The sequence below is a fragment of the Zea mays genome, chromosome 7 (assembly GCF_902167145.1).
Source record: "Zea mays cultivar B73 chromosome 7, Zm-B73-REFERENCE-NAM-5.0, whole genome shotgun sequence".
In the NCBI taxonomy this organism is placed as follows: domain Eukaryota; kingdom Viridiplantae; phylum Streptophyta; class Magnoliopsida; order Poales; family Poaceae; genus Zea; species Zea mays.
In genome coordinates, this window is record NC_050102.1 from 113,547,388 (window position 1) to 113,562,244 (window position 14,857).

The following is a 14,857-nucleotide window of genomic DNA, read 5'->3' on the forward strand; positions in this document are numbered from 1 at the left end:
TGATTGATGCCTTGAATGATAAGAATAGGCTTTTAGAAAAGCAAGAGGATTTGTTGTATGAAGAACATGACAAATTTGTAGAAGCACAAAAATCTCATGCTCTAGAAGTTAAAAGAAATGAAATGCTTTCTTGTGAATTATCTTCTTGCCATGAGACAATTTCTAACTTAAGGAGCATTAATGATGATTTGAATGCTAAGTTAGAAGTAGCTAGTAAATCAACATCTTGTGTAGAAATTGTTGCATCTTGTAATAGGTGTAAAGATTTTGACATTGATGCTTGTAGTGAACACCTAGTTTCAATTTCCAAACTTAATGATGAACTGGCTAGTCTTAATGCTCAACTTAAGACTAGCAAGAGCGAATCTGATAAGCTAAAATTTGCGAGGGATGCCTACACGATTGGTAGACACCCCTCAATTAAGGATGGACTTGGCTTCAAGAGGGAAGCCAAGAACTTAACAAGCCATAAGGTTCCCATCCCCGCCAAGGAGAAAGGGAAGGCTCCTATGGCAAGCAGTACTAAAAAGAACCATGCTTTTATGTATCATAATAGGAGACATGCTAGAAATGACTATAGAAGTTATGATTCACATGCTTATGATTCACATGCTATGTTTGCTTCTAGTTCTTCTTATATGCATGATAGAGATATGTCTAGGAGATATGTTCATCATGTGCCTAGAAAGAATATTGTTCATGTTTCTAGGAAAGTTATGGATGGTCCTTCTACAATATATCATGCTTTAAATGCTTCCTTTGCTATTTGTAGAAAGGATAGGAAGATAGTTGCTAGGAAATTAGGGGCAAAATAAAAGGATGATAAAACTTGCATTTGGGTCCCTAAAACAATTGTGACTAACCTTGTAGGACTCAACAAGAGTTGGGTACCTAAGACCCAAGCCTAAATTTGCCTTGCAGGTTTATGCATCCGGGGGTTCAAGCTGGATTATCGACAGCGGATGCACAAACCATATGACAGGGGAGAAGAAGATGTTCACCTCCTACGTCAAGAATAAGGATTCCCAAGATTCAATCATATTCGGTGATGGGAACCAAGGCAAGGTGAAAGGCTTAGGCAAGATTGCAATTTCAAATGAGCACTCTATCTCTAATGTGTTTTTAGTTGAGTCTCTTGGATATAATTTGCTATCTGTTAGTCAATTATGCAATATGGGATATGATTGTTTATTTACAAATATAGATGTGTCTGTCTTTAAAAGAAGTGATGGTTCACTAGCTTTTAAGGGTGTATTAGACGACAAACTTTATTTAGTTGACTTTGCAAAAGAGGAGGCCGGTCTAGATGCATGCTTAATTGCTAAGACTAGCATGGGCTGGCTGTGGCATCGCCGCTTAGCACATGTGGGGATGAAGAACTTACACAAGCTTCTAAAGGGAGAACACATGATAGGTTTAACTAATGTGCAATTCGAAAAAGATAGACCTTGTGCAGCCTGTCAAGCAGGGAAACAGGTGGGAGGCTCTCATCACACCAAAAATGTGATGACCACATCAAGACCCTTGGAGATGCTTCATATGGACCTCTTTGGACCCGTCGCCTATCTAAGCATAGGAGGAAGTAAGTATGGTCTAGTTATTGTTGATGACTTTTCCCGCTTCACTTGGGTGTTCTTTTTGCAAGACAAGTCTGAAACCCAAGGGACACTCAAGCGCTTCCTAAGGAGAGCTCAAAATGAGTTTGAGCTCAAGGTGAAGAAGATAAGGAGCGACAACGGGTCCGAATTCAAGAACCTTCAAGTGGAGGAGTACCTTGAGGAGGAAGGGATCAAGCACAAGTTCTCCGCTCCCTACACACCACAACAAAATGGTGTGGTAGAGAGGAAGAACAGGACGCTAATTGATATGGCGAGGACGATGCTTGGAGAGTTCAAGACCCCCGAGCGATTTTGGTCGGAAGCCGTGAACACGGCTTGCCATGCCATCAACAGGGTCTACCTTCACCGCCTCCTCAAGAAGACGTCGTATGAGCTGCTAACTAGTAACAAACCCAATGTGTCTTATTTTCGTGTGTTTGGGAGCAAGTGCTATATTCTTGTGAAGAAAGGTAGAACTTCTAAATTTGCTCCCAAAGCCGTAGAAGGGTTTTTATTAGGTTATGATTCAAATACAAAGGCGTACAGGGTCTTCAACAAATCATCGGGTTTGGTTGAAGTCTCTAGCGACGTTGTATTTGATGAGACTAATGGCTCTCCAAGAGAGCAAGTTGTTGATCTTGATGATGTAGATGAAGAAGACGTTCCAACGGCCGCGATACGCACCATGGCGATTGGAGATGTGCGGCCTCAGGAACAATTGGAGCAAGATCAATCGTCTTCCTCAACTATGGTGCATCCCCCAACCCAAGATGACGAACAGGTACCTCAAGTGGAGGCGCATGATCAAGGGGGAGCACAGGATGTTCAAGTTGAAGAGGAAGAAGCACCTCAAGCACCTCCAACCCAAGTTCGGGCGACGATCCAAAGGGATCATCCCGTCGACCAAATATTGGGTGATATTAGCAAGGGAGTAACTACTCGTTCAAGATTAGTTAATTTTTGTGAACATTACTCCTTTGTCTCTTCTATTGAGCCTTTCAGGGTAGAAGAGGCCTTGCTAGATCCGGACTGGGTGTTGGCCATGCAGGAGGAACTTAACAACTTCAAGCGCAATGAAGTTTGGACACTGGTGCCTCGCACCAAGCAAAATGTTGTGGGAACCAAGTGGGTGTTCCGCAACAAACAGGACGAGCACAGGGTGGTGACAAGGAACAAGGCTCGACTTGTGGCAAAAGGTTATGCCCAAGTCGCAGGTTTGGACTTTGAGGAGACCTTCGCTCCTGTGGCTAGGCTGGAATCAATTCGTATTTTGCTAGCATATGCCACTCACCATTCTTTCAGGTTGTACCAAATGGATGTGAAGAGCACTTTCCTCAAGGGGCCGATCAAGGAGGAGGTGTACGTGGAGCAACCCCCTGGCTTCGAGGATGAACGGTACCCCGACCACGTGTGTAAGCTCTCTAAGGCGCTCTATGGACTTAAGCAAGCCCCAAGAGCATGGTATGAATGCCTTAGAGACTTTTTAATTGCTAATGCTTTCAAGGTTGGGAAAGCCGATCCAACTCTTTTCACTAAGACTTGCGATGGTGATCTTTTTGTGTGTCAAATTTATGTTGATGACATAATATTTGGTTCTACTAACCAAAAGTCTTGTGAAGAGTTTAGCAGGGTGATGACGCAGAAATTCGAGATGTCGATGATGGGCGAGTTGAACTACTTCCTTGGGTTCCAAGTGAAGCAACTCAAGGATGGCACCTTCATCTCCCAAACGAAGTACACACAAGACTTGCTAAAGCGGTTTGGGATGAAGGACGCCAAGCCCGCAAAGACTCCGATGGGAACCGACGGACACACCGACCTCAACAAAGGAGGTAAGTCCGTTGATCAAAAGGCATACCGGTCTATGATAGGGTCTTTACTTTATTTATGTGCTAGTAGACCGGATATTATGCTTAGCGTATGCATGTGTGCTAGATTTCAATCCGATCCTAAGGAATGTCACTTAGTGGCGGTGAAGCGAATTCTTAGATATTTAGTTGCTACGCCTTGCTTCGGGATCTGGTATCCAAAGGGGTCCAACTTTGACTTGATTGGATATTCAGATTCTGACTATGCTGGATGTAAGGTCGATAGGAAGAGTACATCAGGGACGTGCCAATTCTTAGGAAGGTCCCTGGTGTCATGGAACTCTAAGAAACAAACCTCTGTTGCCCTATCCACCGCTGAGGCCGAGTACGTTGCCGCAGGATAGTGTTGCGCGCAACTACTTTGGATGAGGCAAACCCTCAGGGACTTTGGCTACAATCTGAGCAAAGTCCCACTCCTATGTGATAATGAGAGTGCTATCCGCATGGCAGAAAATCCTGTTGAACACAGCCGCACAAAGCACATAGACATCTGGCATCACTTTTTGAGAGACCACCAGCAAAAGGGAGATATCGAAGTGTTTCATGTTAGCACCGAAAACCAGCTAGCCGATATCTTCACTAAGCCTTTAGATGAGAAGACCTTTTGCAGGCTGCGCAGTGAGCTAAATGTCCTAGATTCGCAGAACTTGGATTGACTTATAGCATACATGTGTTTATGCCTTTAATCATGTTCCTTATGCATTTTGTTGCCTATTTATGGTGCTCAAGTTGTACAAGCACTCCCCGGACCTCACAAGTCCTTGAGCAAGTGATGCACACATTTAGGGGGAGATGTGGTACAACTTGACCCTTTGAGACTAACCATATGCTTGAGTTTACTTGATTTAGTCTCAAAGGAGAATTGAAAGGGAAAAGGTGGACTTGGACCATGCAAGACTTCCACTGCACTCCGATGAAAGAGAAACTTTTCCAAGTTCATCTTTGTACTCTTATTGCCTTTTACTCTTAGTTGAAGATTTTGGTGAGGCAATGGGGTTAAAGGGCCAAGATTGATCCCGTTTTGGTGCTTGATGCCAAAGGGGGAGAAAATAAAGGCCAAAGCGATAAATGGATCAACTACCACTTGAGAGATTTTGAAAATAGTAGAATAGAGCTTTTGGTTTGTCAAAACTCTTTTATTGTCTCTCTTGTCAAAAGTTGGTTTCTTGTGGGGAGAAGTGTTGATTATGGGAAAAGGGGGAGTTTTTGAAATCTTGAGTCAATTTCTCTTGTGATGACTCTCTTTATGTTTTAACAAGTGTGTTTGACTTAGAGATAGAAATTCGAGTTTGATTTGCAAAAACAAACCAAGTGGTGGCAAAGAATGATCCATATATGCCAAAATTTGATCCAAAGCAAATTTGAGTTCTTATTTGAATTGAGTTTGCACTTGTTCTAGTTGTTTTATGTTGTGTTGGCATAAATCACCAAAAAGGGGGAGATTGAAAGGGAAATGTGCCCTTGGGCCATTTCTAAGTATTTTGGTGATTGAGTGCCAACACAAGTGTTTTTGTGTTAATCTATGCAAAGGGGTGGACAAAGTGCAAATCATGTCAAAAGGTATGTTTCTCAGACTTAGTACATTGTTTTTGAGACTAATGTATTGTGTCTAAGTGCTGTAAACAGGAAAGGTTGAATTGGAGAAGAGATGGCTAAGTTCAGCCATGGTCAGCGCAGTCTGAGTGCACCGGACTGTCCGGTGGTGCACCGGACAGTGTCCGGTGCGCCAGGCTGGCTCGGGCGAACTGGGCGCTCTCGGGAAATCGTCGGCGACGTACGGCTAAAATTCATCGGACTGTCCGGTGTGCACCGGACTGTCCGGTGAGCCAACGGTTGGCCGGGCCAACGGTCGGCCGCGCGATCTGCGCGGGACACGTGGCCAAGCCAACGGCTAGAAGGAGGCACCGGACTGTCCGGTGTGCACCGGACAGTGTCCGGTGTGCCAACGGCTCTCAGGCTGCCAACGGTCGGCTTCGCCATTTAAGGAAAGAAATCCGCACCGGACAGTGTCCGGTGTGCACCGGACTGTCCGGTGCGCCAGGCGACAGAAGGCAAGATTTGCCTTCCTGGATTGCTCTCAACGGCTTCTAGCTGCCTTGGGGCTATAAAAGGGACCCCTAGGCGCATGGAGGAGTACACCAAGCATTCTCTAAAGCATTACCTAGCACTAAGACATCGATTCCGCGCTTTTGATTCCTTGAGATAGCAATTAGAGCTCTAGTTGAGTTGTGAACTCATTGAGTTGTGTTAAGAGCTCTTGTTGCGGCTTGTGTGCGTGGTGTTGCTGTGATCTTTATGTCTTGTGTGTGTTGCTCATCCCTCCCTTACTTCGTGTTTCTTTGTGAACTTCAATTGTAAGGGCGAGAGGCTCCAAAGTGTGGAGATTCCTCGCAAACGGGATAAAGTAAAGCAAGCAAAACACCGTGGTATTCAAGTGGGTCTTTGGACCGCTTGAGAGGGGTTGATTGCAACCCTCGTCCATTGGGACGCCACAACGTGGAGTAGGCAAGCGTTGGTCTTGGCCGAACCACGGGATAAACCACTGTGTCATCTCTGTGATTGATCTCTTGTGGTTATTGTGTTTTGTTGAGACTCCTCTTTAGCCACTTGGCATTATTGTGCTAACACTTAACCAAGTTTTTGTGGCATTAAGTTTAAGTTTTACAGGATCACCTATTCACCCCCCTCTAGGTGCTCTCATTGTCTCATGTTATAATTCCATTTTACGATGCATTAGTACAATACATATTACATAATTTTACTAATCATATATCTTTGTATAGAGAGGTGAAATGGCAACAGATGAAATGGAACACAATGACAGTGGGCCAGTTTTTTATCAGACCCCAATGCCTCATGTTAGTATAATAACATACATCTTCTATAATGCACTATATGCCAATAAACTAAGTATTCTAATGTTCAAACACTTATAACCAGGTTGCATCTCAGGATGATACACTGAAAGGGACAACACTTTCTGGAACTGATCCACTCCTTAGAGAGCTTGATTGCGTTTGTTCTCTGTGGGATTTACTCTGTTCCAAGGACATTGACCAAAGCAGGTACACGTTACACAAATTACGAAGACCGTATTTATAAGTTTGTTTCATGTATGCAATATGAATATATATAACTATATTCTTCATATAGGGTTGTCATAGATTACGGTGAATACAGTGGAAACTGTATCGATATTTATGAATCTTTCGCAGAGGGGAAGTGTCTTGAGAATGTCTTCATGCAGTGCTTCATTGAGTGTGTTCGTGATGATTCCAAAAATCATCGTCGGACTATGACTTCTAACAGATTAGTACTTGATGTCAATGTTGGGGTAGGTTATTCTTCACAGTTATTGTAACTACTCACAGAATATACTTACACACTCTCTATATTGTTTCTAGGCTCTGCTAAATTTTGAAGAGCAGGAACGTCATAGTAAGAATCCTCAACCGTGTGATCAATATGTGTTACAGAATTGCTTGCATAACACATTGCCTTCGTTGGTAAATCTGGATAAATGCAAGTCGGTAAGCCTCAGTAACCTTTTGTTCATAGGTTCATTAGTATATTAACTGTACCTTTTACTCATCATGGCATTGTAACAGCAACATGTAACTTATTTACATTTTTTCATCAACAGATATTGGTACATATGCTTAGTAGGGGACATTGGACACTCTTTGTAATCAACCTACAACATCGGTGTATACACATTTTAGATTCGAATCCGTATGGTATAGAACTCGGTGGCACCACATGGAAGGACTACCATTATGACCCAATCTATTTAGGTGGAAGGAAATTCCCATAGGCTAGGGTTATAATGAGTAGGTTGAGCAAAGCGTTACAACATGTTTGCCCCAATGCATCCTTCCCCAAATTTGGTAACTTTCCAATGGATATGCCATCTAATTGCCCAACAATGAGAATAGGGTCAAACGATTGTGGCTTTTATGTAATGAGTTACATGAAGTATTATGATCACAATGCAGGTGTCATCACTTCTTACACTCAACCAGTAAGTGATTATGCTAAATATTTTATCTTCCGGTTGCCATCGTTGTACATGTTAGCTATATACGTGTATAATACATGCTATGCTTTTATTGCAGGACAATTCTCGAGACCTACGTGCTCATGCCCTATATCAACTCACATTCCATCGCATGAACAAGGCGCTGCCACTTCCAATAAATATCCAGAGATTTATGTTTGCGCGCAAGTAGTTAACTATGTGTCAAAACTAAGCAATGGTGCGAGCCATGTATCGTATTGTGGTATTTTGGTCATGCTTGTTAGTTAACAATGTTTGGAAGCTTCCTTACATGTGATGTTTAGAACAGTTGTTATGCTACCTTGTCTTAGGTTGTTATGCAGGTACTTTTGTGAACATTAGTTGGTCGGATACTTCTGGTTAGGCTGCGACGATGCTTTTATGTCTTGTGAACAGCAGATGTTTTTACGTTAGTGGGCTTAAATATGATCTTTTATATGTTATGAAGTTCTTCTTTTGTTAATTGCCTACATTATTTATGCATACCACATTTCTTAATATTCCGCCAATTCATTTAAGTTTATACTTTTGGTTAATATGTCTATAAACTTATTGGTATCCTGATCATTTTTATACTCTTTGTTATTCTGTTATTCACGAAGCATATTGCTCATTCATCATATTTCTGGTCATATAGTTTACATATTATACGATTATCATACAGGTTATATACGATGTTTTATTACTATCAATTATGCAACATTAGTAATGAATATACGCTATATTTAATAGATTTCAACAACCAACTGTATATAAATCATTTGTGACTCATGCAATGTTTATTGCAAAAAAAGAATTATTCGTATCACATACAACATATTAATCATTGCCTGACTCACTATTATCAAAATCAATTGCGTGTTTTTTGATGTTGTTGTCTCATTCCAATGAGGAGTGTTACTTCCACCCTTGTTCCTAGATCCAGGAGGTCGTCCTCTCTTACGTCCAGCAAGGCTAGCCAACTGTAATCTATTCTCCTCCAATGACAAACATGTCCTACTGTTGTGACCATCAGCAATTCCACACTTCTGGCATTTCCTGTTCATTTTCTTTGTACCTTTTGCTCCCAATTTAATAACCTTTTGTTCACTCCCCTTTATTGTTCTTCCTTTGGGTTTTGAGTTATTTGGTCTTGCCAAGCTTATCCCATCGACTGCAAAATCCAGTTTCTGCAATTCAAAAGTATATATTTTTAGCACATAATATTATGCAGTCCCACATTCAGTATAATACCATTATTACCTTTCTGACATGATCATTTTGTTCATGGTCACCACTCTCATTCATATTCGCGTGATCCTGCAAATTAACATGTACCCGCCAACACATTTTTAAGCTCAATCATAAGGCAATAACACAAACCAATAAATCATTTGTATGTACAACCGCAAATCAATATAGTTGTTAAAGTTATTACCTCTTCAAATGAACGTATTGGTATAGGTATTTGAACATTGTCCACACCCCCTTCAAGTATATTAGATACATCTTGAATTTCCTAAAAAATTGGTTCAAAGCTCAGTATACATCAGTTACAAATAAACATTCACAATAATATGATCAAAACCTTGTTATTCCTTTCACCCAATTCACCATCTATTTCGACGTCTCTATTGTCTTCATCATCGTCCTGAAATTTTATTGTTTTATACTTCATCAATGTATTAGGATGAATAATATGTTAAAAATATATACATTAAAACATCACATACCTGTATACCATCTCCCCCATTAGTTCCACAAGTCTCCTCAACTTCTATATCTGTCTCCAAACGCGAAAGTACCTCGAGAAGCTCATCCATTACTGCTAGGGCTCTATCATTACATGCCTTTGATAAACTAGCATGATGCACTACTTTCATAGCTTTTTTAGCAACATCTTCTGTCTATATGACTTTGTTTCTCCATCCTTTCCCTTCAAATTCCTATCATCTCTTGGAAACGGAACATCTTGCCTTGCAGAGAGGTGTATCTTTGTAAAATGTATTCCTTAGGTATCCGTTCAATCTGAAGATGCATAAACGCACGTAGTACATGTACACAGAATAGCCCTATAAAAACAATAACGATTATAAGAATTTTTTTATATGTTTTTAATATAAAGGTATATATTTACTATTTCGTACTCCATACCTGTATGTTCCCAATGTTTGCATTCACAAGTATACTTTCCTGTCTCTTCATCAACTGTCACTTTGAATTGGTGTTGTCCCCACACAATTTTATTCGATCTTGTTGTATGCTGCACTACCCAATCATTTTCACCCCCTTCTTGATCATGCATTATCTTGAATGTAGTTGCATATTTCAAAGACTCCTGGAATTTATTCATCACAACCCTTGTGTATGCTCTTGCAACCCTTATCTCAAACATATATAGCGTGTTTGTTTCCTTTCCTGTGTCGTATATAATTCAAATTAGATGACACTTATATTAAGGTATAAATATACTTCATAACAATTTGTCCTCACCATGCTTCCCACTACTTCTTTTGACTCTTTCATCTTTCTACTGTGTAGAAGCTTCATCATTTGCTTGGCGAATTGATGAAGCGGAGTGTTTGCATCGACATGTGCACTTTTCACAAGCTTGTTCATGCTTTCGCTATGTAGATAACATTAGCCCACAATAATGATTCTTGAAAAAGGCAGGCACCTAATCCTTACGTATTCCATACAACTTATTGAGAGTAATGTTATCGTGCAGATGGAAATCTTCAAGTAGCATTGACCATGTAGTCTCAAACTCCAACTCAGTCAAAGGATGATGTATTATAGATTGGAACCTTGTCTTAAAGTCCATTTACTCAAACCTTGCATACAACTCGTTTAGAAAAGGCATATACCTATTTTGCACATGCCATAGACACAACCGATGTATTGTGTGTGGGAAAACCCTCTCGAGTGCTACTGGCATTGCAGGATCTTGATCTGCATTCATAGATGTCAAAATTGTATGAATCTTATTCCATGTTAGAAAGAAAATAAAATCAAATTTAAGACATATTTTATGTATATACATTTCCTTCATTATTATGAGTCGTACCTGGCAGCATCACTCGTGGCCCTTTGATTCCCATGCATGTTTTGAAGGCGTTGAATGCCCATTCAAATGTATCAACAGTTTCATCCCCAAATAATGCGAAAGCAAATATGGTGCAATGGAGGTGGTGATTCGAACCAACAAACATACCTAGTGGTTTTTCATACAGATTAGTCTTATGTGTTGTGTCAAATGTAACTGCATCACCAAAATCCATGTAGTCCCCTTGCTGGCTTGCATGTGACCAAAATATGCTCAAAATCTTTCCTTCTTTATCCAATTGGAAGTCAGAGAAAAATTGTGGATTATCCTTTTTGCATGATGCAAAAAAAGATAGTAGCTTTGTCACATCATTTGCATTTCTCTCTCGTTGCTTTGCCTTTTTCCTGAAATTATTGTCAATATTTAGCATTAGGAGAAACCAACATTTTGCAAATTTCAATTCTGAATTAGAATCTAAAACTATTATAAACTTACAGGTTATACATGTCCTGTGCTGTTACAGGCACACTCTCAGGACTACCGTGCATTTCTGAAACATAATCCATAATACAATGTTGCGGGATTCGACTCTCCTGCATTGAACTTATGAACTCCATGTATTCAGGATCATGCGTCTTGTTGCATTGTAATTGATTCTTTTCTATATCCTTCTTAAAAAATTCATGATTATGATCCAAGTGCAACAAATCAATACGCACTGATATAACTGTCTCTTTGGCATCATCATAAATTTTTTTAAGTTTCATACCGGCCTTGCATTGTGTCCGCTTCGAGCTGGTATTACGTACCTTTGGGTTTGATATTCCCCTTACTACACTCTTTCCTTCCATCGAGCAATTCAACCACTTACAATTTTTCAGTTCCCTATACTTTTTCAATGGGAAGCCAACTTCATATGCATACCTACTATAAAATTGATATGCTTCATCCACACCACTGAATGTCATACCAACTTTAGGTACCAACCTCGGATCAATTGTAACTTCCTGTGCAAATAAATAAAATATATCTGTATGTACATATATCCATAACATGTATGTTGTATGGTGTCCTACATAATTTTCCATCGTATGCACAATATAACATTTCATACCATCTAGCTGCATTCCATTGTATACCATTTAATCCAAATCAATTATATAGTACTTACATGTCTCTACAGAATCACTGGTGTGTCCTGTTGTAACACCCCGGGTTCCACAAACAACCCAGAATGCTACTGAACTACGCTTCTGACGTCCATATATAAAATTTCGGCAGCATCCCCTTTGCAAGATTGCATAAATAAGGGGGCAACAGGGTATAAACATATATCATGACAAAAACATACTAAGTATTATTAATCGGCTAGCAAGGAAATATAAACGTACGACCTGAACTGAATTAACCAGTGCGCACGACTATATAAAAAACAAACTTCCTTTGACAATAAGTTTCTAATTAAATCATGGCTGCGCCTGGGCAGCGTTATTGTGAGAGTGTAAGTGGACGTGCTGCTACTCCCCTCATTCCCAACATGTATCAAGTACCTGCATTGAGTAATGCAAGAGTGAGATGACACATCTCAGCAAGTAAAATAATATCAAACTATTCAACCACATAAGAACATTGTTTTACCACCACCTGATTCCACAACCTTCTTATTACCAAGGTGCATCACGTATACAACGTACAACACACCTAGTTACCACACCTCGCAGGTAGAAACCACAATAGTAACATAGTAATGTCACACTTCATATATTCCTCATGAATGCAAATGTCTGCAAATGCAAGGATGACTTCTGCCTTCATACCTCTAAGGATATGAAGCCGCATCGTACCCCTCCTCGGGCAACGTACGATGCTAAAAATGTACCGGTACGGTCGGACCATAAGATCACGACATAACTTCAAAATGCAAGATGGATGATGCGATGTGCATGTCATGCCTACAACACTTCACATAACGTGATTCAAAAAAGATACTTCAACTTCATCCAAGATGGGAATCCACCACATATATCATTATCCAATTATGATCATCCATAATATTAGACAATTGAGAATTAATACTTCCAAACAAATAAACTTCATCAAAGAATTCAATGATTAACATATTTAAAACTTATGCATACTCAATGACAGGGAATAGGATGCAAACCAAACGGTAGCAACCACCACTGTATTTACTTGCATTTACCGGAAGTTCGGACAAATCCCTAAGTACGATCCGGAAGTCCACCACCTGTTTTTGACATACAACTTAGTGCACCTATTTCACATAATCAGGCTCATAAACGACGCCGCACCTACGCACAAACTCAAACCCCGCCGCGGGTTACATCTCTCCCCACACCCACCAAACTGCAGCGGCGCTGCTTAATAATTTCATAACTTTAAAATTATGACAACAGTGGTAACAAACAAAAACTCCAGAGGCATCTACATAAAATTCCCCACAAGTTTTGTATACAATTTATAATTAAATTCTAACATCTAATTAGCCCAAAACAGTCCACAAGATGAACCCTGTAATCTGTTTTTTTGTCTTTTGGACAGCGACATACCCGGATTCAAACAGCGATATCTTTTAAAATATAATTCCAAATCAAGCGCATAAGTACTCATTAGAAAGATAAGACAAATCCCTACATGATTATCATACTGGTTAACAGTAATTACCCACGAAAAATTCACAGAAACTGCTAATACTACTGTTGTTCACCCACCTGAAAAATCTGTTTTTTTTGGACAGCAACATAACCGGATTCAAACAATGATATCTCCTAAAATATAACTCCAAATCGAGCGCATAAGTACTCGTTGGAAAGGTATGACAAAGATCTACATGATTCTCATATTGATTATCACTAATTTCCCACGAAAAATCCCCAGAAACTGCTAATACTACTGCTGTTCATCCACCTGAAAATCTGTTTTTTTGGACAGCAACATAACCGGATTCAAACAACGATATCTCCTAAATTATAACTCCGAATCGAGCGCATAAGTACTCGTTGGAAAGGTATGACAAAGCTCTACATGATTCTCCCACTGATCCCCACTAATTTCCCACGAAAAATTCCCAGAAACCCCTAGAACTACTGCTGTTCATCCTCCCACAAAAAATCTGGACAGCACCTATACCGATTCGCATAGGTAAACATGTAAACAATTGGATTGCAGCACAAATACTAAAAAGAATGATCTTAAAATCACCTTGGGTTCCTCCTTTCCTCCTTCCATTCTTCCTTCTTCCTCCCTCCAAACTCCAATGGAAGACTCGCACCCACACGACGGGGTACCAAGCGGGGAGGATGCACCATGGAGAGGAGGGGGGGCGGCTAGGGTTGGGGGGGGGGGTGCTGCAATCACTTGGGGGGAGAAGGAGAGGGAGAGAGGGGGGGGGGTGGCGGCCACAAAGGGGAATAGGGAAGGGGGGCGGCTGCAACCAAAGGGGAATAGGGGAGGGGGCGGCTAGGGTTAAGGGGGGAGAACTAATGGGCTCCCCACCGCCGGATCGAGATCCACGGCCCAAACTCGCTCTCACGTCCGTTCCCGATCCCAGGGCACCAGTCCAACAAGAATTCTACTGTTTTACTAGTGAATGCTTCCTAAAAGTTCCAAACCCCTGTTGCACAGGACGCGAAAGAGAAAAACAAGGAAAAAAAAGAATAATCTTCAATTTCTCTTCCTTTTGGAAATTGGGTATCACACTCTACCCTCCTTAAAAAGAATTCGACCTCGAATTCCGACGCTTCTATCGGAATGACGAAAGAAAGATTGATGAATCAACAAAACTCACACATAACGAAAAGTTCGGGTACTTCTGCCGCATCAGCTCCTCAAGTTCCTAGGATTCTAAGATACGCAGCAGACGACACTCAAGAGTCTGGTCTTGCTACACGGGAATCGGCTCTAGCTCGATTAGATGGTCTGGATTCCACAAATACTTCCTCAACATAAATACATGGAATACATGGTGTACTCTGATCATAGATTCCGACAATTGCAAGTGATAAGCCCAGCTGCCACCTCGGCTAAGATAGTAGACGGTCCTATATACCTCGGACAAAGCTTTCTAGACACCAATTCAATATTGACATATGCAAGTACTTCAATGAATGTATATATTAATGCAATTCATATAGTGTTCCTATAGCCTAAACAAAACTTAGCTAAACAAGAGCAACTTCAAGAGAGCAACTTAATGCTTGCATATTTCTAGACAACAACACAGCGGTTAATTATTTTGCTCCTAACTCACAAAATATGCATCGAAAATTAGTAAACTAGGACTTTATGG

The 14,857-nt window shown here is 40.6% G+C and overlaps 1 protein-coding gene across 1 annotated transcript; it reads right to left on the reverse strand.

Moving 5' to 3' along the window:
* Nucleotides 1–8,274: 8,274 nt before the first annotated feature.
* Nucleotides 8,275–14,009, reverse strand: LOC103632723 (protein FAR-RED IMPAIRED RESPONSE 1-like). Its single transcript, XM_035961007.1, has 10 exons — nucleotides 13,771–14,009; nucleotides 11,044–12,796; nucleotides 10,570–10,952; nucleotides 9,996–10,454; nucleotides 9,657–9,920; nucleotides 9,236–9,574; nucleotides 9,091–9,153; nucleotides 8,941–9,021; nucleotides 8,766–8,822; nucleotides 8,275–8,692 (listed from the first exon to the last, which is right to left on the reverse strand). The coding sequence occupies exons 2-4, from the start codon at nucleotides 11,688–11,690 to the stop codon at nucleotides 10,327–10,329; spliced, it is 1,158 nt and encodes a 385-aa protein (XP_035816900.1). The 5' UTR covers nucleotides 11,691–12,796; nucleotides 13,771–14,009; the 3' UTR covers nucleotides 8,275–8,692; nucleotides 8,766–8,822; nucleotides 8,941–9,021; nucleotides 9,091–9,153; nucleotides 9,236–9,574; nucleotides 9,657–9,920; nucleotides 9,996–10,326.
* Between the last annotated feature and the right edge of the window lie 848 nt (nucleotides 14,010–14,857).